The following is a 27,580-nucleotide window of genomic DNA, read 5'->3' as shown; positions in this document are numbered from 1 at the left end:
GCATTTGTGATGGATGCCATAGGGCTGTACCCAATATTCTTATCTGGAAATCAGCATTGAATTTCCAGGGGTTACTATGGCTGCTACAAACATAGCCGGTTAAGCTGATATTCATTGGCTAGCCATCTAACTTATAGTAGCCAAAGATAGACTTGCTATTTGAGTCCATCTGACCACTTAGCTGGTGAGTTAACTGGTGCTAACCAGTTACATCAGGTGACATAGCCAGTGACCAGTTAGCCACTAATATTCAGTGACCATCTCCATATGTAGGCAGTACTTCTGAAAAGCTTTCTGCACTGCAAGTGGGGAGTTATTGGCCAGGTCATTTGTTCCCAAATGGATAATAGCTTTAGCACTCTTTAGTTTCTTCCCTAATTATTAACAGTATTTGTTTGGTACTCATAGTAGCCAAGGATCCTCTTCACTATTTTAGGCTCTTTGACTTGAGTTCCTAGGTTAATGCCTCTGATGATGGAATCCCCGAAAAACAATACTTTTCTGAATTGAGCTTTCTTACTTTTCCTTTGTGGGTGCTTTTCTTAATGAGTTACCTTCACTGGGTCCAGTTTCATTTCAGTTCTTTTTTTTTTTTTTTAGCACTGCAATGCTCTAATGGAGCAAAAGAATTCTGTAGATGCAACTGTGAGGGTGGATGTTTGTGTCGCATGTTACAGTCTGCCTGTGATCCATTTATTCTTTGATTGCATTACTCTTTGTGGCAGTGATTTTAATTTGGTATGACTCTGTGGAGTGATTGAAGCTACTTTGATGGCGTCCCCTGCTTAAGATTTAAAAGCTCCTCTTTAATATCAGAAATCTGAAGACAGTTGGTATGATTCTGTGGAGTGATGGAAGCTGCTTTGATTGCATTCAATTCCTGCTTAAGATTACAGAGCTCCTCCTTAATTCTAGAAAGCTGAAGGCAGATGGGGTGAGCCCTAAGTCTCCAGATAGTGTACCTTGAAACTAAAGCACCACAATGTTTGCACTGAATAAAAGTCATCCTGATTGGTTGGTATGGGGACTGACTGATATATAGACAACCCAACAGTCAAGAATACTTATCAGTAGCAAAGCCAGGGATAGGTGGAACAATAATTTTTTAATTCAGCAGAGAACCAAGCAGATGAGAATTAGGTCTATAGGTAGTATAAGCACAGAGGTGGGAGGGCCTAGGCAACTATGTCCAATGTTATTTTCTATTAAAACACCTTTTTATAACTGTTTGCAAAAAAGCCTGCCTCCAGACAAAAGGTGTGGGGGGGGGAAGGAGGAGGGAGGAGTCTACCACAAATACTTCAAAGAAATAAAGTTATTAGATTTAACAGTTTTGCAAAGTTAGTCTAAAGCTGTGTGCATAGGTTCAGATTAAAAGGTTGAAATGGGTGCCGGTTAACAGAGTCTACTGTACTGTATATTGATGTTTTCTGATGTTTCCAGACAAATGCAAAAACATCATAAATCCTGCCTCCTGCTGAAGCTGAAGGTTCTGGAAGGTGGGGGGAGGGGGGGAGATTTTTTCTTAAAATTTCCCTGATGACATGGGGGTTCAGATTCTTATATTTTCTTGGATCCAGTACATTTAGGGCTCCTTTAACTAAGGTGTGTTAGTGTGCACCAGCTGAAAAACTACTGCCTGCTTAAAAGGAGGCGGTAGCGGCTAGCGCGCACCTTTGTAAAAGGAGCCCTTAGAATTTTTTACTAATAAAGAGTTGAGTTTATCTAAATAATGTGACTAGGTTGATTAAGACTTGATAAAAGGTTTTGCCTGCTTTGAACCTTTATAAATTGTGACATATCTCTTTTGTTATGGGAACCTTCGATGTTAACCTTGACTTGGGATTGTAGGAAACAATGTGGATTTTTCTAGTTTTTATTCTTTCCTTTTTCTGTTATTTGTTTTTGTAACATTTTAATTATTTAATTAAAAAAAAAATAGAACTGTGCTGCATGATCATTCTTTAACTGTTATACTAATAGCCACCTTCCTTCTTATTTTATTCTTATACAAAATGTAATTTTAGCAAGCAAGGCATCCTGTTAAAGTATCCAAGATAGAAATAATACTAATTGATAATCTTTCCACCAACAGCTTTTTTATCACCTTTGTTAAACCTTAAGTGCCTCCCTTTTTATTTTACAATCTCAAAGAAAACTGGAAGATTTTAATTTCATTCTTTCATGAATCTTGATTGCTGTTACAAACATCAGCATTTCATGACCTACCGATTCTTGATTTGCTTTCTAACCATAACATAATTAATTTAAGATTTCTCCTTGCAAAAGGTTAAGACTTGATCCAGACATAAATATACATTGTCCTTTCCAACCCCAGGATGATATAAGATACTTTATTTAATACTCATGTCAGAGGAAAGTCTTGATACCTTTGCAAGGGCAAACTATGTCTCTACCATCCCATATTGTACTGAATCAATTATAGCATTAATGAATACATAATGAGCTAAAGAATTGATTTATCACTAGATATTTTATGAATCCCTTACTCAGTCTGCATGCTAACATTATTTATCATCCCACTGGAGTGCAAATTATTGGCTGCATGCCCAGTACAACAGTGAGCCTCAAACTGGATTCTATAAAGGGCAGTTAGCTTGAAAAAAATGAAACAGATTTATTCGCAGAACTGGTGAAGACAGTCTAAGAATGATATTGTTTATTACAAAAATATATATAAAAAGGTCTGAGGAGTAGCCTAGTGGTTAATGCAGAAAACTGTACAAAAATATATACAAAAAACAGGTTTTAACCAATTTTAAACTGACAGGATGGTCACTATCTTTTCCAGATCTTGTTGAACCTGTAACAAAATAAATAAGAGAAAATAGTGTAATACAATATGTTAAAACATAGTAAAGCGCATACACACCAAGATGCCTGAGACAAACACACATAAAAAATACCTTGTTAATAACAGGCCTCTTATTTTTCAGTTGATGCAGACATCGGCTAGCTAACAAAAACATTTTTTCAATTGTAGTGGAATATTCTCGCCCTATGTTTTCATCAACATAATCTTCAATTGTCTTTTCCTCATCTTCAATTTCTTCTTTGATATCAATCTAAAAAAAAAAAAAACCTACAAAAGTTAAATACTATTTTCACAAGTCTTAAAAATTTAGGGGATCATTTACAAAGCTGCAGTAATGATGCTGCCTCCGTAAATGCACTTAAGCACATTCAGTTCCTCTGGGCTTCAGTGCATTTACCATGGCAGCATTACTACCACGGCTTTGTAAAAGCCCTCAACTAGGTCATAAGTAATCTGAAGGAAAAAAAACCAAACTACGCACCACTAAATAATTTATTTGGGGGCAAGGTTAAAAATTTCATGCATAAACTACAAAGGGGGCATTTTTCTCCAACCCTAACACGGTTACCAGAACTCTACCACATAACTATAATTTTTGCTAAAACGATGGGGGTGGGACAGAGCCATTTATAACAGAACATGACAATAAAAGAAAACAAGATTATGTTAGTTAATTTCCCTTCATAGGAAAAGGGTATAAAAAGGTTATTCTTGTAATCTAAATCACAGCACATCCTACCCTCCCAAATGCAACCAACTGCCTGGCAAAAATCAAATTACTGTACTTTGGCAAGAGGTCTTCACTAATCATCTATAAATTATTTCTAATCATTTGCTTGAGGGGACAGAAAGAACAGTACCAACAATTGTGGTTCTCGCGTTTCATCCAGAGCTGAAAGTCCTGTTATTATTTCTAGTAAAACCTGTGAAGAAAACAAAAAAATGCACTACTTACTTTTGTAACCTTAATTTTACAACTCCAGAGAACGTTAAACATTTTTATTGACTTGTTAAGTGTATGGCAATGCCTTTTAAACAAGATTCTGAACAAAATAAAAGGTCAGTAACAGACTGTGTTTCATTTTCTAAGACAGATTAGACACAGTACACAGCTAGTCATTGTTTAATCCTTCAGTATACATTTCCCCCTCCCCATTTGCGGTTTCATATAATCGCGATTTTTTTCTGGGGAGGGGGAAAATAAAAAAAGTAGTCTTAATTTTAAAATAACCCATATTTTTTTCCTCCCTGCCGCCTTCCCGGCCTTACCTGGTGGTCTAGAGGGCTTTCGGGGCAGGAGCGATCTTCCTACGCTCCTGCCCCGTGCAGATCGCCATGAGGAAATGGCTGCTGTGATTTCCCGTATTCTCTTGAGACTATGTCAGGAACTCCCTACAGCCATTTCCTCATGGCGATCTGCACAGGGCAGGAGCGTAGGAAGATCACCGTTGTATTAATAGTAGAAAACTCACCAACTACAGTTAACATCCAATATCTACTCCTAGTTTGTCTGGGGTTCTCCTATAAAGCATAGGTTCTCAGCAAGCAATACACATACTCCAAGGGTTCCTTGGCCTGCATTTCTGGCACCTACCTTTGACCAAAGCTGTAATTCTGTAAACGATACCATTGCATGATTGACATGCAACCGGCGGCCGCCAATAACAGCGCTGTTTACAGAATCCAGCCCTATGTGCTCTTATGTTATATCTGCATTATCCAGTTGGCACACGTTAATCAGAACGTGCTGGCTGGGTAAAGCTAGAATGCTCATTCCTTGCACCCTCCTGAAAAAAAAAAATGCCAAACTATGCATGATTAGAACACGCAAACAGACAAATTTTTGGGTGCACTATCCATGTAATAGAGCTTAACACCATTTAGTATGCTCCTTAGAAGCTTAAAAAACAGAAAAAAATAACTAAAAATACATAGACTTTTCCAAAATATAGAAGCTCTTTTACTAAACGGTAGTAAAGCACTAACAGGTGCTTACCACTGCTTAAAAATGGTGCTAGTGGCAGGTGCTCACATGCTAACAATAGACTTTGAGCACACTTCCCATGGCTAAAACATACATTTTATAGTTTAGCATGGTGGGTGTGTTTGGGGGTTGGAGTAGGCATGCTCTGAGCTAATTCGATCATGTTACACCTCTGCTTCAAAACGCTCACTGGCTACCAATTTCATATAGGATAACATATAAAATAGCTCTATTAGTCTTTAAGACAATAAGAAATAATACTCCTGCATTTATAGATAGGCTCCTGATTCCTTACAGCCCGTCAAGAGTTCTCAGATCATCCTCACAAGCTTCCCTATATGTCCCCTCTTTAAAAATCATTGGTACTCGCCGTGACCTGATCTTCTCGGTTACAGCCCCAACTATTTGGAACTCACTCCCTCTATATTTACGACTTGAACAAGATTTGAAAAAATTCAAAAATAGCTTAAAGTGTTTTCTTTTTAAAGAAGCCTTTAACTAAAAGTTTATTTTCCGGTTGATTCCTAATTTCATCGTCTTGTATTAAATTCAGATTATCTACCCCCTCTCTTTAGATTTTCCTGTTTTCAAATTCTTTTCCTCACACCATCCCTATGTTCTAACCTAATCTGATTAACACATTTTTTTTTTTTTATTGTATTTTTTCTTTTTCCCTCCTTTCCTACTGTTTCATGTGTTTGTTACCCCAGTTCGTTTTTTTAATTTTAAAGTAATTATTTTTATTTACGATGTATTTGTGATTTAAGAAATCCAATTTTATTTCTTTGTAAAACGCTTTGTATCCTGAAAAGCGTTTAATCAAATAATATAATAAACTTGAAAACTTGAAACTTAATTGGTTAGAACGTAGGCATTGGAGCACACCGATTGATTAACATAAGAGCCATTAACATCTACTAAATAGGTGATGTTGAAGGCTCATGTGCTAATGGCTATGCACTAGTTTTACAATTTGCATGTGGCCTTATCACATGAGAAACCCAGGCAGTAAAAACAGCACAGGCCACTTTTTAGAGCAGCTTAGTAAAAGGACCCCATAATATTTAACTGAACCTTTGATTAAACACACAACTCAATTTCTTCTTTTTCTACTCACCACACCAAAGCTGAAAATATCTGATTTGATGGTTATCTCCCCACGCAGTGCCTCTGGTGCCATGTAGGCTGTTGTCCCCACAATTCTTTCAGTCATAACTGTGTTTTTCAATTGTCCACATGCTCTTGCAAGTCCAAAATCAGAAATTTTGGGCACAAAGTTTTCATTCAGTAAAATATTTGCACTAGAAATTAGAAGCAAACACTACAATTAAGTGTTTTGGTTTTTTTTTTTCAAATGACCAAAAAAAGCATTAATCTTTAAAACACCCCCAGCCAAGTTTTTTTTCTGATTTTTCTGGACACATCTCAACACAGATGACTCTTTAGGGATATTTTTCTTATTTTTAAAATCCATTAAAATATTTTTCAAAGCTAGTTTGTTTACAAAGCAGATTGCCACAGTGGCTCACAGTAATCGCACCGAAGCCCACTGGGAATTAATGGGCTTTGGTGCCATTGCTGTATGGCAGCTGCTAACACAGTTTTGTAAATGAGGTTATTAAGCAATATAATGCTAGGTAAATTTATACTTTCAAAGCCATATGTGTTCTTCAATATAATGAACTCATTTATTAGCTACAAGTCATCTTTTTATGTTAATACCCACTATTCTCACTCATAATACTGACTCTAGGTATATTCTCTTTTACTAAAAATGTTACTTTAACATTTAAGTCCTGCTCAACTATGAATAACACAGAATTCTGAAATTCAATTAATAAAAAGCATCTTCCATGTTTACTGTTAATAATTCTAATAAAGCAATGCAGCGTTGTGGCAGTGATTCATGTCACTACAGGGAAGAAATATGGTGGGAGAAAGAGAAGCAATACTCAAGGTAAGGTCACATCATGGAGCAAGACAGAGGCATTATAATCTTGGTTTTCTTTACCATTCCTTTCCTAATAACTCCTAGCTGTTTGCTTTTTTGGCTGCCACCACATTGAGTGAAAGATTTTAGTGCGTTGTCTACGATGATACTTATATCTTGTTTCTTGGATGCTGACCCCTAAAGTGAACCCTAGTATCTGGTAATTATGATTTGGATTATTCTTCCTGATATGCATCACTCTGCATTTGTCTACATTAAATTTCATCTGCCATTTGTATGCCCAATCTTCCATTTTCCTAAGGTCTCCCTTTAATTTTTCACAGTCCACATTTTTTTATTATTATTTTTATTTAAAATGTTTATATCCCATATATCCCAAAATCTATATGGGTTACAACATACATACATAAGCATAAATAGCCAAACATGTACATTTTTTAAAAAATTCCAAAACAGAGCATTACAATAATCTAAAGGCTTCTTTTACAAAGCTGCGTTAGCGGCTTTATCGCAAGCAACTTTTTAGCACGCGCTAACCCCTACGCTATCTGAAAAATTACCACCTGCTCAAGAGGAGGCGGTAGGGGCTAGCGCGGCTGGCAAATTAGCATGCACTATTGTGCGCGTTAAACCGCTAACGCGGCTTCGTAAAGGGAGCCCTAAGTTTTGTGTTACCAAACACTACATCACTTGCCGAAAATTAGCTGGAGAGAGCAGTTTTTGCAAGTTCAAGACCAGACGAAGCTTAAAAAACATCATCCTAACTACCGAGGCAATATGACCCGAAATGTTAAAGCCGAGTCTAACACCCCCCTAAATTTGTAATCTTCTGCTGTATCAGGATCAACACCCCATTTATATTCAAAATGCAGAGGGGCATCTAGAAATCTGGTTGAAGCAAGCCACAATATTTTGTTTTTTGAAACATTCAGTCATGGGGCATTATTCATCATCCATGCCACAATAGAATCAAAATAGGAAGACAACTGAAAGCTTAGAAAACCATCAGCGGGCATCTCAAAAATAATAGTCTTGTGTCATCTGCAAATTTAGTCACTTTGTTGTTCCAAGTTGCAGATCATTTATAAATGTTAAATAGCACAGTTACCAGTACAGATCCTTTTGACACGCCACTATTCACCCTCTGACACTGAGAAAAATGGATATTTAACTCTACCCTCTGTTTTATGTCCAGTAACCAATTCTTAATCCACAACAGAACATTACCTCCTATCCTATGACTTTTTAATTTTCTCAGGAGTCTCTCGGAGAAACTTCTGTCAAAAGCTTTCTAAAAATCTAAATACACTACAGCAACCGTCTCATCTTTATCCACGTGTATATTCAGCCCTTCAAGGAAATGAAGCAAATTGGTGAAGCAAATGATGGAACATTTAACTAAGTCTTCTCTTTTGTCTGCATCTACCCGGCATGATCAACAATCACTTTTCCACAAAATTTACCTTTTAATATCCCTGTGGGTATGGTTGTTTTCATGTAAGAAATTGATACCATGTGCTGAACCCAGAGCAATGTTACATCTTTTTATCCATGAAAGAGGGGGTGTGCTATCCTAAAATAATATCAAAATTAAAGAAAAAAATCTGAAATCTATAAATAAAGATAAGGTTCATTACAGTTTCAGCAACAATGTAAGATCACTGCAGTATCTTCTTTGATTTTAGCTCCAGTTCCCAAGATGACATCCCAGCTACTTTAAAACAACAAAAAAAACCCACGTAGGTTTCTCTCTCATTTCTCTCCCCACCCCAGAGAAATCACATCAATCGACATACCTGTTCTCCTATTAATATTTATACTTTCTAAAAAGGTTGCAAATTCTTAAGGAACTAGCAGGTTACTTAGCCATTTCTGATCCAATCATGAGATACATTCTCCCCTTTAGTGTGTGTTAATGGACAATTAAAAAGCCATTAATCAGTTAGAAGGCTGCAAATTTTTTATACCCAATTGTGTTCCCTTCTAAGATGGAGAATACATGTTGATATTTTAAACTTGCCACTGGCATTGCGAGGGTGGGAAGTGCCCAGGGAAGTGGCGCCCCCCCTCATCCTCTTTTCCGTCTCCCCCCCCACCCCCACCCCCGCTGCACATGAACCTTCCCTTCCCTACCTGTACCTCTTTAGCTTTCCTAGAGTGAGCAGCATCTTCAACTTGCTGCCCGTGCCGGCTTTCCTTCTGATGTCACTTCCTAGTCATAGGACCCGGAGGTAACATCAGAGGCGAACAGCTAGAGGTACAGTGGGGGAGGTGGGAGGGGAGGTGTGCCGAGGCCAGTGCAAGCAGCAGGTTGGAGTTGCTGCTCACGCTGGCGAAGAGCTAGCGGTACAGTGGTGGAAGGGGGAAGTGAAGGCACACAAGTGGCGGGAGGAGTGGGGGGCAGAGGAGAGGTGCCAGCACTTCCACCAAGACAGCACCAGTGGTGGTCCATCCCCCCCTTACTAGACCACTGAGACTTGCTAAACCATACCTTCTTGAAATCTTTTTATGATGTGGGTTCTCATGAATTCATAGTAGCCTTGGGAGGGGCCTTAGGCATCTCCCTCTGTATCCCATGTGATGCACAAGGAGGGGCTTAAGGTCTGACATCTGAGCAAATCAGGACCTTAGGCCCATACCCATGTATCACATGGTGCACCTGGGAGGGAAAGGCCCTTCCTGCCTTTTTTTTTGGGGGGGGGAAGAAAGGAGGGAAGGTAGGGGGTGGTTGGAGGAGGGGGCGGTGGCGCAGGGGTCCAGGAACGGGTGGGGGCATGGCACAGGGGTATTCAGCCAGGCAGGAGGGAGTAAGCCATCCCTTCTGCCATTTTTACTGTCATGGGGGGGAGAGTGTCACAGTGCCGGTTCATGGGGGGGGGGAGTCATTGGGGAGGGGCTTTTTACTTTTTTTTTTTTAATTGGGAAGATTGTGTGTGTGTGTAACAAACACACACAATCTGTGCAATTAAAAAAAAGAAGCCCTAACAGCAGTGACAAGAGGCTGCATGCAAACTTGGTAGCACATCAACCGCTGGTCCACAATTGGCCAGAGAATCAGCCAACAGAAATTCAGTCAGTATTACCGACTGTCTTTAGTGCATCTAGCCCTAAATAGAGGAAAAAGTCTTAACTTACCAGACAAGTTAACCTGTCTAGCAATGAACCATTGGGCATGTAAACATATACCAGGCAATGATCATCATGGTCACTAGAGAAGCCAATCAGCTCTACCAAGTTTTCATGTCGACACCTATGAAAAAAACCCCAAAAAACACTTTCAATAAATTCATCAGACTTGAGATCATTTAGATTAATTCCATTTTTTTCAGGTTATCAAAATGGGTGCATGGAAGGACAATAACTCAATTCAACGGTCAGTGTTTACACAGTCTTTTTGAAGCCACTAGACTAGTAGCTACAATTTGGTGTTACTTTGCCAATCCTTGACACTTTTCCATGTCACAATATAAACTAATTTTTTGCTGCTTATTTGTGGTTAATAACTAAAAGTAATTAGGTGTTATTTTTTTAGAAATCTTTTTACAAAAGTGTTTGGAAAAGTGGCCTTAGTATATGCTTAAGTGGTCTTTCCCGTGCACTAAGGTCATTTCTTCATGCAAGCCAATTCCTAAAGTGGTGAAACACTGTCCTTAATTTACCATCAGAATTTATAGAGAGAAAAAAAAGATTTCAGCTGGGTCAGCATGCCTACACTGCTGGCATCACTTACTTTCCCCCAACCTCTATCATTGGACAAAAAAACTCCTTCTTAAAAAAAAAAATCACCTACTGCTGCTCTTTTTTTATACATTATTTATATTCCCACATATTAAAACTCAAGTTTCAAAAAGAGCACTCATCAGGGACCACAGTTTCGTTAATTGCTGGCTCTGAATGAGAAACACCAGGAGCAAGATTAATGAATTGAGCACGGAGCTTAAATAACTTTACTGAAGGACAGTTCCCCTCATGAAGCAATAAGCGAAACGGAGGTCCCATTGGGACAGGTTTAAGATAAGTGTTCCTTTTGAATCTTGAAATATGGGAATATAAATAAATGCATAAGAAATTAAAAAAAAAAAAAAAAAAAAAATCACTTATTGCTACTCTAAGAGGGAGCTTTTTGACCAATGATAGAGGTTGGGGGAAGTAAGTGATGCCGATAATGGAGACACGCTGACCCTATTTAGGTCTTTTTCTTCCTTTATAAACTTTGATTGATGGTAAAGTGAAGACAGTGTTTCACCACTTTAGGAGTAGGCTTGCTCATTGGTGGTGATATATTTTTCATCCTTTGTATTGATTTATTGATCATTTCTTCATGCAGACAAAAAATGTCTGATTTCCAAATTCCAGCATTAATGGCCACGTGCTGTCATTAGCGCATAACCATTAAAAAGATTAGCACATGAGTCTACTGCTACCTATTTTGTAGGCAATAAGGGCTCAAGTGTTAATCACTTAGTTCGTCAGAACTAATTGATTGAGGCCAAGATTTTCAAAAGTTTAACGCCGTCGCTAAACTATTTTCTGGTGGTTTAGCCTGTATGCAGTTTAGCGGCAGATAATCAAAATGGATTATCTCCATCTTTAGTGAGGTTTCTAGTAGTCTCCGACACTGACATGCAAATAGGCTCTTCAACAATGAAATGAGCCCTCCCGTGGATTCTTAAAAAATGCCGAGCCATTTTAAAAAAACAGCATCGGCTTTTGATGACTAAAAAAAGTGACTGGTCCAGGGGTACCGGTCAGTATCAGAGACTGCTAGAAAATCCTTTTGTGGTGTGATGCAGTGAGAGATGCCCATTCTCTCCGCTGTATCACCACACCCTTCCCTAACATCATGGCTGCGACCTCCCCCCGGCAGCAGGAGAGATGCCCACTCTCTCCTACTGCACTAAACTACCCGCCTTGACTAGTAGTGACCCCCATCTCTGCTGCACCCCTCCCCCTTACCTGAACAGATGAGCTGGAGATGGACATCCTCCTTGCAGCTGCTGCTGCGTAGTCTAAACCGGGTATTCCCCTCCCCAGTGCATCTTGGGATGCACCGGGGAGAGGCCTGAGGCTCTGATTGGCCCAGAGTGTTTAAGGCCTCCTCCTATGAGTGGGGCCTTAAATAGTTTGGGCCAATCAGAGCATCAGGACCATCCCCGGATGCATCATGAAGGGTCCTATAGCTCCGACTGGCCCAGACACTCCATAGGCGGGGCCTTAGGTATCTGGGCCAATCAGAGCTTTAGGAACCTTCCTGATGCATCCAGGGAGGGGCCTTTGGTTCTGATTAGCCAAAATTGTTTAAGGCCCCTCCCCTGCTGCCGGGGGGGGCAGGGTGTCGTGGCCAGGATGTTAGGGAAGGGGGTGTTGTGATGCAGCAGAGAGAATGGGCATCTCTCCTGCTGCATCACAACACAGGGGCAGTGGGAGAGTGTGGTTTTCTTTTAAATGTTTTTTTTCTGTGCACGTGTCCAGCAGCGACAGGCACATGAAAATGTAGGAAATCTTCACTGCTGTCCGCCGATCTTATTTGCATGTGCGATTTTTTTAAAGAATGTCTCGGTTTTTAGATTCGGTATCGAAATGGCTGCGTTAGCAGACCTTCGCTTTTTAATGCGAGTTTTTGAAAATCTTGCTCTGAGTGTTTCTACACTACTCTCTGCCCCCCTGACATAACCACTCTGTGAAAAAATAAAGAATCTTTTTAGCATGTGGTGTACATGTGAGCAGAGAGAAAAATTACCATGGGACACCTCAGCATAGCCCATGATAAGCCCCTTCAAGCTGCAGTAGGCATGCATTACAGCTTACTCAGCTTGGTAAAGTACCCCCTTAGTGTTTAGAGGGCTGACCATTCAGTAAATCTCCAAGTGCTATTTACTGTTCACCTGCTATGTCTAACATTTGTTGTATTGATAGAAGTTGCAAAATGAAGAATATCAGTATTAACTCCACCATCTCCAAACACAATAGTAATCTGATCCTGTATCAGAATGGTGATTTTAAATATCAGGATGTTTTCTAGAAAAATTGTTATGAGACCAAAATTAAATATCAACTTAACAGTACCTCTCTCAGCAAAACGTCTGCTCACAGAATTAGCTTGACTTTCTAAATTAAAAGTTATGAGACGATAGTACTATTGTCTCCCTAGCATGACAGCATTTAAATTGGTGTTAGTTGTGATGGCAATTTTCAGTAATGTGCTTAATAAAAAGTTTAATGGAAAGGTCCTCTACTTACTTAGCCATTGTTTTGATTTCTTGATCAAACTGATCTTTCAATTCTTGAATGCTAATATCAACCAACTAAAAAGAAAAATAAGCAGAGAAGTCCCAATGGGTTAAAAAGAAAAAGACTGATATACAAATGTGTTCTAACATTTTAGAGATGGCAGAATCATTAGTTAATGTAACAGGCCTAAAGACTAGTTTAATTTATATTTTGTTGTAATTGAGTTGGTACTAATCAAAAATCCTTGAAGCATATATACTAATCCATGAACTCACTGTTCCAAAAATCCAAGCCAGGAATATGAACTTTCTCCTGCAGAAAACAAACCACATTCAGATGAGCTGCCAATGAGCCCCTCAGGGAAGGAGGGTCCATACATGAAAGACCAGCAATCTGTACCCGGAGCAAAGATACTGCTAGACATTTCTTCAGACCATCCTGCAGAAACTCCAGGACTCGAGGAATCAATGGAAGAGATGGTGCAGGGAACACCAGGCCTGGTAACACCTCCAAGCCTTCGCATAGGTCGCCACTAAGGACTTCCTTTTGCTTCACAGCAATCACTGCCAAAGAGTAGCCCCGGCTAGACAAGGATGCGTACTCAAGAGCCATGCCGCAAGACTAAAGCATTCCGGATCCTGCATCGCAATCAGACCCTGTGTGAGGAGGTGAGAATGACAAGGTAGCCGGAACTCCCAATCCTGCTGCAGCCGAACCAAGTCGACATACCACGGCTGCCTCGGCCAGCTGGATGCCACCAGAATCACCGGACCCTCGTGGGCCGCTATCTGCCTTAACATACACCCTAACATGGGCTACAGAGATAAAACATAAAGAAGACCCTCCTCGGGCCAGAGCTGAACGACAGTGTCCAGGCCTTCGCTGCCGGCCTCTAGATGACTCAAGAACTGATCGGCCATCTTGTTGGCCTTGGTCACCATGAGATCGAACATAGGGCACTCACAGTGATTCACTACACTAGGGGTAGGCAATTCCGGTCCTCGAGAGCCACAGGCAAGTCAAGTTTTCAGGATATCCACAATGAATATGTATGAGATGGATTTGCATGCACTGCCTCCTTGAGATGCAAATCTATCTCATGCATATTTATTGTGGATATCCTGAAAACCTGACCTGCTTGTGGCTCTTGAGGAATTGCCTACTCCTGAACTATGCAATCGAATGCTCTTTGAGAGAGTGACCATCATAAGAACATAAGCAATGCCTCCACTGGGTCAGACCTGAGGTCCATCGTGCCCAGCAGTCCGCTCACGCGGCGGCCCAACAGGTCCAGGACCTGTGCAGTAATCCATCACTTTAGTGAAGGTCTGGGGTGCCGTCGCCAATTCAAAGGGCAGTGCTGCACACTGGAAATGTTGGCCCAGAACATGGAACCGCAGATACTTTCGGTGGCCCGGGAAAATGGGAATGTGGAGATACGCCTCCGTCAGATCCAGGGAGGCTAGAAACTTCCCCGGTACCACCGATGCTATCACTAAGCGCTCCGTCTCCATGCAGAATCAAGGGACTTTCAGGGCTGCATGGACCACCTTGAGTTCCAGAATTGGTCTCCAATCATCGGATCCTTTCTTTGGAACGATGAAGTATATAGAGTATCTCCCTGGCATAGGTTCAATGGCCGCAATATCCAAAAGTCTGCGGACTGTGGCCTGCCCCCGAACCACCTTCGCGGGGCAATCCACAGGGGTATCCAGAAAATACTCAGTCAAAGGACAGAGAAACTCCAATTTGTAGCCATCTCCAAGAACCTCCAGACCAGTGGTCGAAGGTGATGGCCTGCCACCAAACAGCCACCAGAATGACCCTTCCCTGATGAGTTGCAATCTGGTGGAGGACCCAACCATCATGGGCCAGGGAGGAAAAACTTACAGTAGGACTCCCTGCGGCCACGGCTGTACTAGAGAGTGTCTAAGCCCACGGTTCCAGGCTCTGATCGTCAACTAAAGAATCGGTCTGCTTTTGAGTTCATCATGGCCATGAGGTCGAAGTGAGGCCTACCCCAGCATCACACAATGGCCTGAAACGCTACCGAGGACACTTCCACTCACCCATATCCAAGGTCTGTCTACTGAGGAAGTCTGCTTGAACATTATAGACTCCCGCCACATGCACTGCTGAAAGGGCCAGGAGATGACACTCCGCCCAGAGAAAGAGAAGGCGGGCTTCCTGAGCCAGAGAAGCACTCTTGGTTCCTCCTTGGCGACTGACATATGCCACTGCTGTTGCATTATCGGACTCAGACCACTTGGCACTCCAGAGTCAAGTGCAATTTCACCAGAGTCAAGCAAATGGCCCGCAGTTCTAATCGGTAGATGGATCAATTCTTTTGAAAGGACATCCAATGCCTCTGAATGGGACGATAGTTGCAATGGGCTCCCCAGCAGTGGAGACTGGCATCTGGCATCACAACTACCCAAGATACAATCTTCAGCGACATGCCCCTGGAGAGGGACTGCGGAAAGAGCCACCAATTCATGCTGACCTGGGCTTCCAGAGTACAAGGAAGAGCCGTCAGCAACTACACCATCTGTGGTGCCCAGTGGGAGAACAACACATTCTGCAGAGGATGCATAGGCACCCTTGCCCATGGGGCCATAACTATGGAGGCCGCCATGGACCCCAGTACCTGTAGATAGTCTCAGGCAGACGGAACTGGATTCTCCAGAAGACAAGAAATCCAAGAGCACAGCTTCTGTCTGCATGCCTCTAGAATATAAACTCGGCCAGCTGCTTTGATGAACAAAACCCCTAGGGGACTACATCAGGGTCCAGTTGCTTTTCCTGTAATTCACAATCCAACCCAGGTCTTTCAGAACCTGGACCACCTGATCTACCGTGCACCAACCCTCAGCCAACAGGGGGCTCTAATCAGCCAATCATCCAAATACAGGTGCACCTACCGTTCCATCTTCCTCAAGTGAGCTTCTATGAGGCACCATTGCCTGGCCAAAGAGACAGACCTGAAAACTGATAATGATTTTCCAGAACATGAAGTCAGAGAACCTCTGTCTGGGAAAATCTCGAACCATGAAAATAGAGCATCCTGAATCTCTAGAGGATCGGGGTCTGCTGTCAGGCAAGGCAGTGGTCCACAACAGAATTCATGAGGTTATCCAGACCTTTGCCAATAACAACTGCCCCTTAAAAGGGAGTCTTGCAAGAATAGCTTTAGAGGTGGAATCACCAGCCCACTGCCTGATTCAGAGCATTCTTCATGCAGAAATCAAATATGCCAATACCTTACCCAAGACTCAAATACTGTCATATAAGGTATCAATAATAATAGTACTCAGGATACCTTATACACTCCAATGGGAATTCAGATTCCACTGTTCTCAGAACAAGTCAGTGGTGTTGGAATTCTTCACCATTCCCTTTACATGGAGAGTAATAAATATCTTTTATGGAGATAAATATTTTTTTCTTTTTTCATTTCTTGTTCTTTTTACATCCTTATCTATTCTTACATCCAAATAACTTATATTAGCTTAAATAGCTTATAAATCGAAAAGGAGTGTATAAGGTATCCTGAGTACTATTATTATTGAGGCTACTATTTTTTCATATTTTGAAGTGAGTCATAAAAGTCTGGTAGATGATATAAGGTATCAGCCACATAATCTCCTCTAGCCAAAAGAAGCTGAGGAGGAGGCTCCATAGCGCGCAGAGAGAGAGACAGGTGCATGTGACAAAGACTGCTGTCAAAGCAGCCTTTATGCCCAAAGCTGCTGCCTCAAAGAGCCTCCTGAGGACCAACATCCACCTAGCAGTCCTGCATGTCCTTGAGCACTACACCACCCTCACTACGAAGGTGTGCTTAGTCACTTGCACCACTAAAGAATCCACCTTAGGCTGACCTAAAAACTGCTGGCACTCCTGTGCCATAGGATACAGACGATACATAGCTCTCACAATCTTAAGAGTCCCTCTGGAAAATCCCATTGCTCAGAGATCCGAATGCTTATATCAAGATGCCAGAGTGCACACCATATAGCCAAGAAGAGGAGGTGGACAGAGCCAACTGAGTGACCAAATTCAGCTCCTGCAAAAACTCCGAGATGAGATCTGGCAAAGTGATAGACTTAAACACAGAGGGATCATTCCCTGTATTCCAAAGTCCCCGAAGATCTAGCATACATACAGTCCCGGGTCCCCCCACCCTAAGAAGTGCTCCGTCAGAAAACAGAGGGCCATAAAGGTGGTCATCATCATAAAGATCTCCCAGCTAGAGGGTCAGCTAGAGAAACAGTGGCTGATAGAGAGGAGGATGTGCCTAAAGAAGCAACGCCACAGAAAGACACGTCCGAGGCGGAGGGAAGAATGGCTGGTCTGAAACGTATTCCATAAAAGTTTCAGAAAATCTGCCCTAGGGCTTAGTCACCCTCAGATGACTTGCGCATTTTGGGCTGCAGAGGGTCCACAGCCTGGTGCATGGAACTTTCAGAGCCCCGAAAACAAAGAGAGAGAGAAAACAGCTAAGGACAGGTGGATTGGTCACATTGGCAACTTCTGTGGAGAACTTCCTTTTCTTCTGTTTTTATAAATTGTCACTTTGGGCCTTTCATTTATATTCAGTTTGAAAGAATAATACACCAACTGTCTCAGGGGTACAGATGGCAATCCAGTAGATGGCGCAGAAGCACTTAAACATCTATATCTCACAACGTGAAATGCTAGCGGGTAATCTTTGGAAAATTAGCGTATCACTCTGGAGCTGCACAGCTTCATACATAGAAATAGCGCTACTTTTCCAAAGATTACCCGCCAGTATTTCACGTTGAGATATAGCTGTTTAAGTGCTTCTGCACCATCTACTGGATTTCCATCTGTACCCCTGAGGCAGGCTTCTCTTTCGAAGCCGAAACACGGGCCGTGTCGGGTCTTGAAGGAACCACAAGATAGATTGGCCTTTTTATATGTTTTTGTATGTTCTTTATTAGCCGATTATATTTAATAAACTCTGCTTTATCTCAGGTTGATGTGTACAGCTCCTTCCCCACTTTTTTGTCTGTTGTGTATCCACAGTGGGGTAGTTTGCCTTGTTTTTTGGACTCATACTATATATGCCATTCATTTGTAGAACAAATAATTCTAAAGCTATCCCTATTTAAAAACTAAAAGTACAGCTTTTTGACTACAAAAATCATCAAAGTTTATAAAATCCATTTAGAACTTACGGTCGTTAGTTTCTTTACTGCCACAGTTCTGCTGTTGACTGTACCTTTGTATACAACCCCAAAACCTCCTTCTCCCACTTTTCTACCTCCAGCTGAAACAGGTCGGTCATCAAAATTATTTGTACTCTTATTTAACTCTTCAAATGAAAATCTGCAAAAACCTGTTTTAAAAACAAAACAAAACATTTTAGTTATAATAGATTATGATATGCCTACATCAATTTTATTCTATGTACCTCTATGCAAGAGGTGTACAGAAAATCTCTTAATTATCTGGCAAGGAACAATTATGACTCTATAGTCCAGTTCACAAATGATAACTAAAATACACAAGAAAATCTGCTCACATTTTTGGAATAGCAACAGTATACATCATAACCCAAATCCTAAAAATGTGTCAAGTCTTTGCTGGGTTCTGTTAGTACAGTGCTTTGGGGGGGGGGGGGTGTTCAGACCATTTCCCAGGTTTGTATCAATTACAGTGATGATACTCAAACTATCCTGAGGCAACATCAGCCAATAATGTTTTCAGCATATCTAAGATGACCATGCAAGCATAGCAAGCATAGATGACCTTATGCATAGTCATTGTAGCTATCTTGAAAATATGACAGGCTGGTCCTCCCCTAGGATAGTTATGAGAACCACCAATTACTTGGGCAGATGAGTGTCCTAAGTTTAAAACATTTTCTAATTCAATTTGCTATCATAATAATATAAGTTCATACATTTTAACATACAAACATAAGAATATAAACATAGCCATATTGGGACAGACTGAAGATCTATCAAGCCCAGAATTCTGTTTCTAACAATGGTCAATCCAGCTCACAAGTACCAGGCAAGATCCCTAAAGATTACAACAGATTTTATGCAGCTTATCCTTGAAATAACCTGTGAATGTTCTCAAGTCCATCTTAATAATGGTTTATGGATTTTTCTTTTAGGAAATTATTCGGATTTCTTTTTAAACCCTGCTAACTGCTTTTATCACATGCTCTTGCAAAAAATTCCAGAGTTTAATTACACAGTGAATGAAGACTGAGAGAGCGGCAGATGCTGGAATGGGGAATAGGAAAGTTGCAGTACCATGAGGAGGGGCAGGGGAGACAAGACAGAGATAGTGAGCCTGGAGTAGAGTACAAGAGAAAGGGTAAAAAAGGAAGAGAAGCTAGGTGGGGGTGGAATATCGGGACAGGGATAGAACAATGGCCTTGGAGGCAAGGGAAGAAAGGATAGGGTTGGAGCTGGGACTGAAAGGGTGATGAGATGCAGTGAAGGGTAGATTAGGGCCAAAAGGGTACAGAGGATCAGAAGGGGGGGATAAGGAAATGGGAGGCAGGGGCAGGGCATGATAGAGGTGGAGTGTGGGTGGGGCCAGGGTAGGGTCATGTGTCCTTTTTTTTTTTTGTCTTCGCAAATATGGTAACCCTATCAATAAATCATTATTTAACAAGCAGAACTTGGAATGCTATCGCTCATCCCAGGGAAGGAACTGCAAGCAATGGATCTATTGATATTCCTAGTGATATGGATTGACCATTATCTAGGACAGAATGCTGAGCGTGACTTGGCATGCTATAACAGATCAAAGACTCATTCTGTATTGATATGAATGATTTATCATACCTGTTTCACTATCCTGAGAACTGTTTTCACTTCGACTATCTGAAATTGAACATGGTACTTCCAAATTCTCAGCAGGGCAGTCAGAAGCCATATGGATTTCATGTATAGGGATGGTATTTTTGGATGTCCATTTCGCTGCATTGTCAGAATCTTTGACAGAATCTTTAAGGCAAAAAGGGAAACAATTGCTTCCAAAAACAACAACTTTTTAAAAATCATTTCTGATACATTTTCCCTCCCCCTCCCATACAGCTCAGGGACTCATGCCAGCCTGAGAGCCAGAAGGTGTCTTAGAGCGACGATGAAGCAAGCGCCCGTCTTCCTTCTTTTCTCCTCCTTGGACCCCAACATAGCCACACCACCTTAGATGACTACATTATAATACATGTAGTCTGAGCAACAGAGCAAGCCTCCATTTCATTATTTATATATGAATTTATCATGTGAGGATTAACTTCAATAGTCACTGCATTTAAAGAAGTCTAGGTAAAAGGACTGAAAAACAAAATGCTGTGAAAGGCAATGTGATGCAGCAGAGGAACAGCTCATGACTCAAGACATTAAGTTTTACCCAAAACAAAAGGTTGAGAAATAAGAAAAAAAATATTATAATGATTAATAATAAAAAGCTACCATTCACAAACAGAAGGTTTAGACAAGGAGAGTACCTCCAAAGTTTAAGAGAATAACAGCCAAAAATAGTTTTGGCTCAAAACAAATTTTTATTCTAAATACTGTAGTCAAACTTGAATAATCTCAAATTCTCTGCTTTCAAAAATCACATAAACAATGAAAACATGGAATAAACATGCATCTCAGTGTTAAAAAAAACAACCTGATCAACTGCAAAGGACAATGCCACAGGAATTATACTTGACTGAATTCAAGAAGGTGTGTGATAGGCCAGTGGGATCTCTCAGAGGTAATGGTTACTGCGGATGGGCAGACTAATGTGCACATAGTTTTGTTTTGAAATTTGTTGGGATACAAAGTATGCATGGTCATTTACAGGTGCTCTTCCTGTATCTAGATTTCTACTGAAAGAATTTTCATGAAGAGTTTAAAATACTTTTTACATGCATATATGTGGATAAAATACATTTTGCCAATTGCTTTGAAAACAGTCTCCTCCTTCTGAAGGAAACAATTCCTCATTTTCCATTCAGGACTCAGTTTCCAATTAAATGGAAAATCATAGAACCTCAATGTGTGAGTCTAAAGCACCTTTGCAGACTGTTCGGCTTTTTACTTTTAAAATTTGCCTATTTCATAGCCACAAATCAAACTTAGGGGTTCAACCATGAACCTCTTGGAATCCCTAAGTGAAATCAAATCCCAGTTTGGAACACTACATCATCATCACATGCCTGTGATCAGTTTTGTTTACCAGATTTGTAGCAATTTACCTGGCAGTAAGAGAGCTGCAGCTGCCAGGAACTCATTCCTCTTCAGAAGCTCCACCAGATCATCCACTGTGCAGTTTGTGGTTCCCCAGTCAAACAGTAGCTCACATGTAGGGCTCTTGCCCATTTGAATAGATCCTTCAAATCTCCTGACAGAAAGTTAAGTGTACAGAAACATAAGTTATGATTTACTTTTTATTCACCCCCCCCTCAATAACGTCCAATCATATTCTTAAGATTTGCATAGGTAGTGTAACAAGACGCTTACTTGGGTATTTTTAAAATACGGTTCGACAGCTTTTTTGATGCAAGTATTAGATTTAATTCATTTCCCAGGTTACACAGTTTTAAAGCAGTTTAACAGCCTTGTTCTTAATTTAACTTGCAAACGTAAATGCTATTATCTATAGCAGGGGTGTCCAACCTTTTGGCTTCCCTGGGCCGCATAGACCGAAAAAAACGTTTCTGGGGCCGCGCAAACACTGCAGCAAGACAGAGGAGGGAGCCGGCAAGACAGTAAACATCCAAGGGCAGCAGAGGAAAACACTGCATCGCCCTCGCCCGGGGACAACATACTTCACGGGGCCGCAGGTTGGACACCCCTGATCTATAGCATCATCATTTATTTGTTCATATACACTTCTTGTTCTACAAATCATCTTCTTACCTTATATGAAACTGGTCGTATCGATCCTCACCTGAAGGCTTTTTTATATCTACTGCTATTTTCTTCCATCCTTCTTGTGGATCAAGAAAGTCTGCCAGCTTCCGCAAAAGCCCAAAGTTAAGGCAGCGGACGTATGTAGAAGGAGTTATGGATTTGCTCATCTTGAGTTCCTAAAATAAAAAAAGATTAATTTAGTCAGAAGTGCATCTTTAATCATGTCACTCTACAGACTTTCACAAGGATAATTCCAATGAGGAAAAACCCACAAATCTAAAGCAGGATATTTCCTTCAAAAAGAACCCTAAACTAATAAATCTCCACACGGTCACATTTGCTCTACTCAGTGGCTATGAAATTGCTCACACTGTGTCAGATACACCAAAGGGCTTTTCCTGATTTTTGAAGCATTTCTCATATACAGAGTGGGAGGAAAAATCCTATATAGGCACTAATATTCATGTAAATCATACAAAAAAAGAGAAAAAAATATTTGTTCTGCAGCATACAAATTACTATAGAAACCTGCACATAAATCAATATGTCCAGTGAAAAAGAAGGGGGAAAGACATCAGTAAATAAATTAAACAGGTCATATGATCTCCTATAACACACAGTTGTTTCAGATTTTAAGACCTAGGAAAAAAAAAAAAGTTTCCATCACCTGACTAAACCCATTTTCCTAAAAAAATAAGTGCCAGTGTCATTATTAAAACAAACGTATTCAAAATAAATTCAATAAATCCTTTATAAGAACAAGGAACCACTTCTGTTCACCACTTGAATCAAGTACCCATTTATGTGGCAAATATGCACAAAAATGACTACAATACCAGCATAACAATAAATATGAATACTCCACTTATTTAATGTAAGAGCACTGTCTCCAATGGAAGAAAAAGCCTCAGTTATCATCATGGCAGAGAAAAAAATGCTCAAACCTCCTTCACCCACATCATTGGCAAAAAACTTCCGAAGAGAATGTGCAGTTACCACTACTCTATTTTTGCAGGACTAAGTTCATTAGCTGCCTTCTTTTAATTGTGAAGATGTAAGTGATACAACATATAAGCCAACGTTCACGGTGTGTAGCCGTTTCTTCAGGGCTTCGTCAAATGTCACTTCCCCACATTTATTGCGTTGCTTGCTTGTCTGCTCTTACCAGGGTCCTGTCCAATACCAGCATATACATACATGCCAGAACTTTGGCTACACATTCTTTAAATACATCTTAAAGATGACTATATCATATGAACAGAATGTGTAGTACTTCAAGCTACTCATATTGTAGCATAATATGATTGATTTTTGCTGGATGTAGCAATTTTTAAATATTGCCTGAACTAAAGTTTGTTTTCTGACCTGGTCTTTTTTAGAAACTCTAGCAAACTGTCTTCATACTATTGCAAGCCTGAAACAAAGAAGTTACCCATTTAGTGGATATCAACAGATGGAAAGATGTAGCAGCAGTCTCTCCTCAGACCTTTACTGTGCAAGATATGCACCATAAAAGAAGGTTGAGCAGTGTTAAACTGCACTCTATTCTCCAAGCCATGAACAGCAAACAAAGGCTGGAGTAAAACAAAAGACACAGGACATAAGCCATTCAAAACTGGGATGAGACTGAAAGCCTAAGCATCCACCTGGACATTCTCAGACAAAGACCCTATTAAAATCCAATTAAGGTTCTGCCCTGCTAATAATCAAATCAGTTGACATCATCTAGCCAGAACAGAAACAAGTTTGAACTGAACTCCTGAGTTGTGATTGGGCCCGACTTCAAGCCCTTAGAGTCCACAAAAAGGGGAGATTCACTTAAACGCCTCCTGTTTGGATCACTGCTGGACATTCTACAGCACACTTTTGCAGGGATCTCTCCTCTACATTCAAGATGCCATGTACTCTCAGCTAATCTGCAACTAAAGAACTCTTCTTCCAGCAAGGACATCATCTCCTCCAACAGACCACCTTGGGCCTATATCATAGTGAGTTACTCTTAATCCAGCTTAAATCGATCATTCTGCTTCTCTAACAATATTTTATCTTGTGGCACATTTCCCTCATTTAAAAATTCCTAAATTGTAACCTAATCTTATAAATAAAAGTCTAAACTTATACATTTTGCTCTGTAAAAATAAAATTCTAGTTCCTCCTTAAATGCGTCAAGTATCTGTTCTTAAATATTACATGGAGCCAAGTTATAAGTAGGTTTCCCAAAATTAACATATACACACATTTTTCCTTTCCACTCTTATTGTTATATTTTTTATTGGTGGTGAATTGTGGCCAAGGTTTAATAGTGCACAAGATAATATTGTATACCTAAGAGTTAAATTAATACTGAAATTGTATTGTGCTGTTTTATAGAAAATTGAATATCTTGTTTCAATAATAAAATTTCCATTGGTACTAACAGCCTCTTTTACAAAGCCGTGCTAGCGGCTGCCCTGCACTAATGGCCCCGAAGCCCATAGAGATTTAAAGGGCTAATGCGGCTTTGTAAAAGAGGCAGTAAGTGAAAACAGTCGCTACTCTCCCTGGTAACCAAACTTGATTTACTTAATCACTGTAACTTTTTATATCTATTTTCCTGTCAGCATGCACTCTTGTGCTTGACTACCTTAACTTCTAACAAAACTCTATTTCCTCCTAAACTTCCACTGTTAAAGGTTGGTACCCACTTTGTTGTTCAGGCATAGTTTTGAGGGTGGTCTTCATGCAAGTGCCTCTGCACTGAACACCCAAGCTTGCTTAAGTGCTCACACTTAACCACATACACACAATTATTTCCACTTACATAGAAACATATAAATTATGTTAGCATTCTGTAAAGGGATGTAGGTGTCCCTTTATAGCAGTGTTTTTCAACCGCTGTTCCGCGGCACACTAGTGTGCCGCGAGATGTTGCCTGGTGTGCCGCAGGGCCGCCATCAGGGCAGTACTACCAGTCCTGCATTCAGGGGCCCGGAGCTTACAGGGGGCCCGAGGCAGGGGCGCCAGTAGCTCGCCAAGGCAAAGTGAGTCGATCACCCAGGACTCACTTTGTCTTGGCGATCTAATCTATCGAGCCGATAAGTCTTCTTCTCCCCGACGTCAATTCTGCAGTCAGAGAGGAAGTTCGGGCCAGCCAATCGCTGCCTGGCTGGGCGGAACTTCCTCTCCGATTGCAGAATTGACATCAGGGAGAGCATGCGTCGGCGTCGGCTTTGGGGCCTGTTATCCATTGGTGGGTCCTGTTCCCCGATGGCAGTGGCAGTGGCAGTGGCTTGGGGAACGGCAGGGAGAAAGAAAGAAAGGGAGCAGGCAGGGAAACAGAAGGAAAGAAGAGAAACAGAAAAAAAGAAAGAAAGGTCAGGGAGAGAGGAAGAAAAAGTTGGGGGAGGGAATGAGGTGTGGAGGAGAGAAAGCATACAGGCTGATAGAAGGGAAGAAAGATTGGATGCACAGTCAGAAGAAGAAAGTGCAACCAGAAATCACCAGACAAGGTAGGAAAAATGATTTTATTTTAAATTTAGCAAAGTGGAGGCAGTATTACCACAGTTTTCAAAGGAATTTGCCCAAATAACTTAATAGTTAACTGGGTAAATTCCCAGAGATGAAAACTTCCCTTCACTTACTATGCACAGTTCTGAATTTATATCTGCTGTCTATATTTTACAATATGGTCACCTTTTGCTAAACCGCAATAGTGGTTTTTAGCGCAGGGAGCCTATGAGCGTCAAGAGCAGCGCTGGGCATTCAGTGCAGCTCCCTGCGCTAAAAACTGCTATTGTGGTTTAATAAAAAGGATGGAGGGTATATTTGTCTATTTTTGTATGCTATAAAAACCAAATACAGAGAGAGATTGAGAGCTGTTGACGAAGAGCTACGTGTGTGTCTTTCTTCGATTCCAGCCAGAATATCAGCTTTGTGTTCAGCCAAACAGGCCCAGGTTTCGCACTGAATAAAGTATTTTATAATTTTTCACTATTCTGTTTACTTAATATTTCATAATAAAGTAATTATAAAATACTTTCTTTGTGTTTATTTGATTCCTATTCAAGAGAATTACTTTATATATAGTCAATATAGGCACAGAGTTAAATTTTTTAACATTTTCTAATGGTGGTGTGCCTCGTGATTTTTTTCATGAAACAAGTGTGCCTTTGCCCAAAAAAGGTTGAAAAACACTGCTTTATAGCATTGCCACAATAGGAAAAAAGGGCTTAAAGTGCATCACGCTGATTTTGGATTAAGCTTTGTAACTTGACTTTTCCAAATTCAAACTCAAAGCAAGTTACATGACTTATTTCCCTGCTCAAGTAGGCTCCTAATTTAAGTTGTGCCTGAGGCAATGGAGGATGAAGTAATTTGCACAAGATCACAAAGAATGTCAGTAGGAGAAGACTTCTGAACCCTGCTTCTCAACCACTTAGCTACGAGTACTTAGTACTTATCCACTAAGGAGGATACTTTTATAAACAAAGCGTCAGAATTTTGTAAAAAGCCTCTTACAAAATTAGGTCAAGCCCAATAATATTCATAGTGCAATCCAGCATACTTTTACAGCAAATATAAACAGGGGAGAAGTCTGGGTAGAGTTTTGATTTACATGTGTATTTTGTAATAACGATGTTCTTTACACATCAGTATTTAGCTTTTTCCTAAGCACGTCCAAATGTCAGCATCTACAACCTAGTTGCTATCTATAAAACACCAGCACAAAACAATCTCCGTGCTTGGCCCCCCAAACTTCTTAGATTTCGATGCTATGTGAGACAAAGTGTTGGTCAGGCTAAAGCCAGGTGATGAACCCTATTCTACTGCCTGTATTTGTTTACATGTACAGTGGTACCTTAGATTACGAGCATAATTCGTTCCAGGAGCATGCTCGTAATCCAAAATGCTCGTTTATCAAAGCGAGTTTCCCCATAGGAAATAATGGAAACTCGCTTTGAAAGGTTCCCATCCCCCCACTGAGGCCAGCAGCGCTGCTCCCCCCCCACCCCACAAGAACTCCCCCCAAAGGCCCCGCGATCTGGCACCCCCCCTCCCGCCGCCATCGGGCAACCCCCCCCGCCGCAACCTGAGTCCCCTCTTCTTACTTTAATGTAGCACCGGCATGTCGGCCTCCTCTTCTGTGCTGGCCTTGAGAGAAAGTGAACTCGCAGGCCTTGAGCATGCGCACATGCTCAAGGCCAGCACAGAAGAGGAGGCCGACATGCCGGTACTACATTAAAGTAAGAAGAGGGCTCTGGGGGACTTCAGGTTGCGGCGGGGGGGGGGGGTGCCCGATGGCAGCGGGGGAGGTGCCAGTTCGCAGGGAGGGGGGGCGCTCGCAAATCGAGGCGCGCTCGGTTTCCGAGGCGCCGATTTTGCGAATGTTTTGCTCATCTTGCAAAACATTCGCAAACCGAGGCACCACTGTACATGCAAACCCCCTACTTAACTTTACCACAAGGAATGCAGCTGTTCATGCTAGATAGTTATATGTGTAAGTTTGGGGGGGGGGTTAAATGCAAATATTAGTCATTATTCTGTAACACCAGCACCTAATTTGTCCAGTGTGCAACTCAAAAAAATGCATGGTCAAGGGAGGGATATTGGTTGATCGGAGGAAGAAACATTCCTACATGTTAGGCACAGTGTTATAGAATACTGTGATATGTGCCCAACTATCAAAAATTAGGCAACAGCGTTTACAC

At 41.0% G+C, this 27,580-nt stretch overlaps 2 protein-coding genes across 9 annotated transcripts in view; one reads left to right on the top strand and one right to left on the bottom strand.

The window, feature by feature from the left end:
• Positions 1–2,618: 2,618 nt before the first annotated feature.
• The window catches only part of IRAK4 (interleukin 1 receptor associated kinase 4), a 32,246-nt gene continuing 7,284 nt past the window's right edge, over positions 2,619–27,580 (bottom strand). For 4 of the 8 annotated variants that reach the window (XM_033959437.1, XM_033959435.1, XM_033959434.1 and 1 more), the window contains exons 2-12: positions 21,900–22,069; positions 21,236–21,381; positions 19,830–19,991; positions 18,201–18,361; positions 13,012–13,076; positions 9,907–10,021; positions 8,235–8,344; positions 5,938–6,121; positions 3,697–3,759; positions 2,928–3,086; positions 2,619–2,824 (exon numbers count right to left, since the gene is read on the bottom strand). In XM_033959437.1, the coding sequence (XP_033815328.1) occupies positions 2,780–2,824; positions 2,928–3,086; positions 3,697–3,759; positions 5,938–6,121; positions 8,235–8,344; positions 9,907–10,021; positions 13,012–13,076; positions 18,201–18,361; positions 19,830–19,991; positions 21,236–21,381; positions 21,900–22,060 (1,371 nt within the window). In that variant the 5' untranslated portion in view covers positions 22,061–22,069 and the 3' untranslated portion in view covers positions 2,619–2,779. The remainder of the gene's footprint in view (positions 2,825–2,927; positions 3,087–3,696; positions 3,760–5,937; positions 6,122–8,234; positions 8,345–9,906; positions 10,022–13,011; positions 13,077–18,200; positions 18,362–19,829; positions 19,992–21,235; positions 21,382–21,899; positions 22,070–27,580) is intronic. The other 4 variants (XM_033959442.1, XM_033959439.1, XM_033959438.1 and 1 more) reach the window with 1 other exon arrangement.
• PUS7L (pseudouridine synthase 7 like) overlaps positions 10,099–27,580 on the top strand; it is an 89,603-nt gene continuing 72,121 nt past the window's right edge. The window contains exons 1-2 of the mRNA XM_033959425.1: positions 10,099–10,144; positions 23,273–23,881. The gene's annotated coding sequence lies outside the window, so the exon portion shown is untranslated. The remainder of the gene's footprint in view (positions 10,145–23,272; positions 23,882–27,580) is intronic.

Source organism: Geotrypetes seraphini, chromosome 9, assembly GCF_902459505.1.
Source record: "Geotrypetes seraphini chromosome 9, aGeoSer1.1, whole genome shotgun sequence".
Taxonomy (NCBI): domain Eukaryota; kingdom Metazoa; phylum Chordata; class Amphibia; order Gymnophiona; family Dermophiidae; genus Geotrypetes; species Geotrypetes seraphini.
Note: the sequence above shows the minus strand (reverse complement) of the source record. Positions and strands in the feature narration are given on the sequence as shown.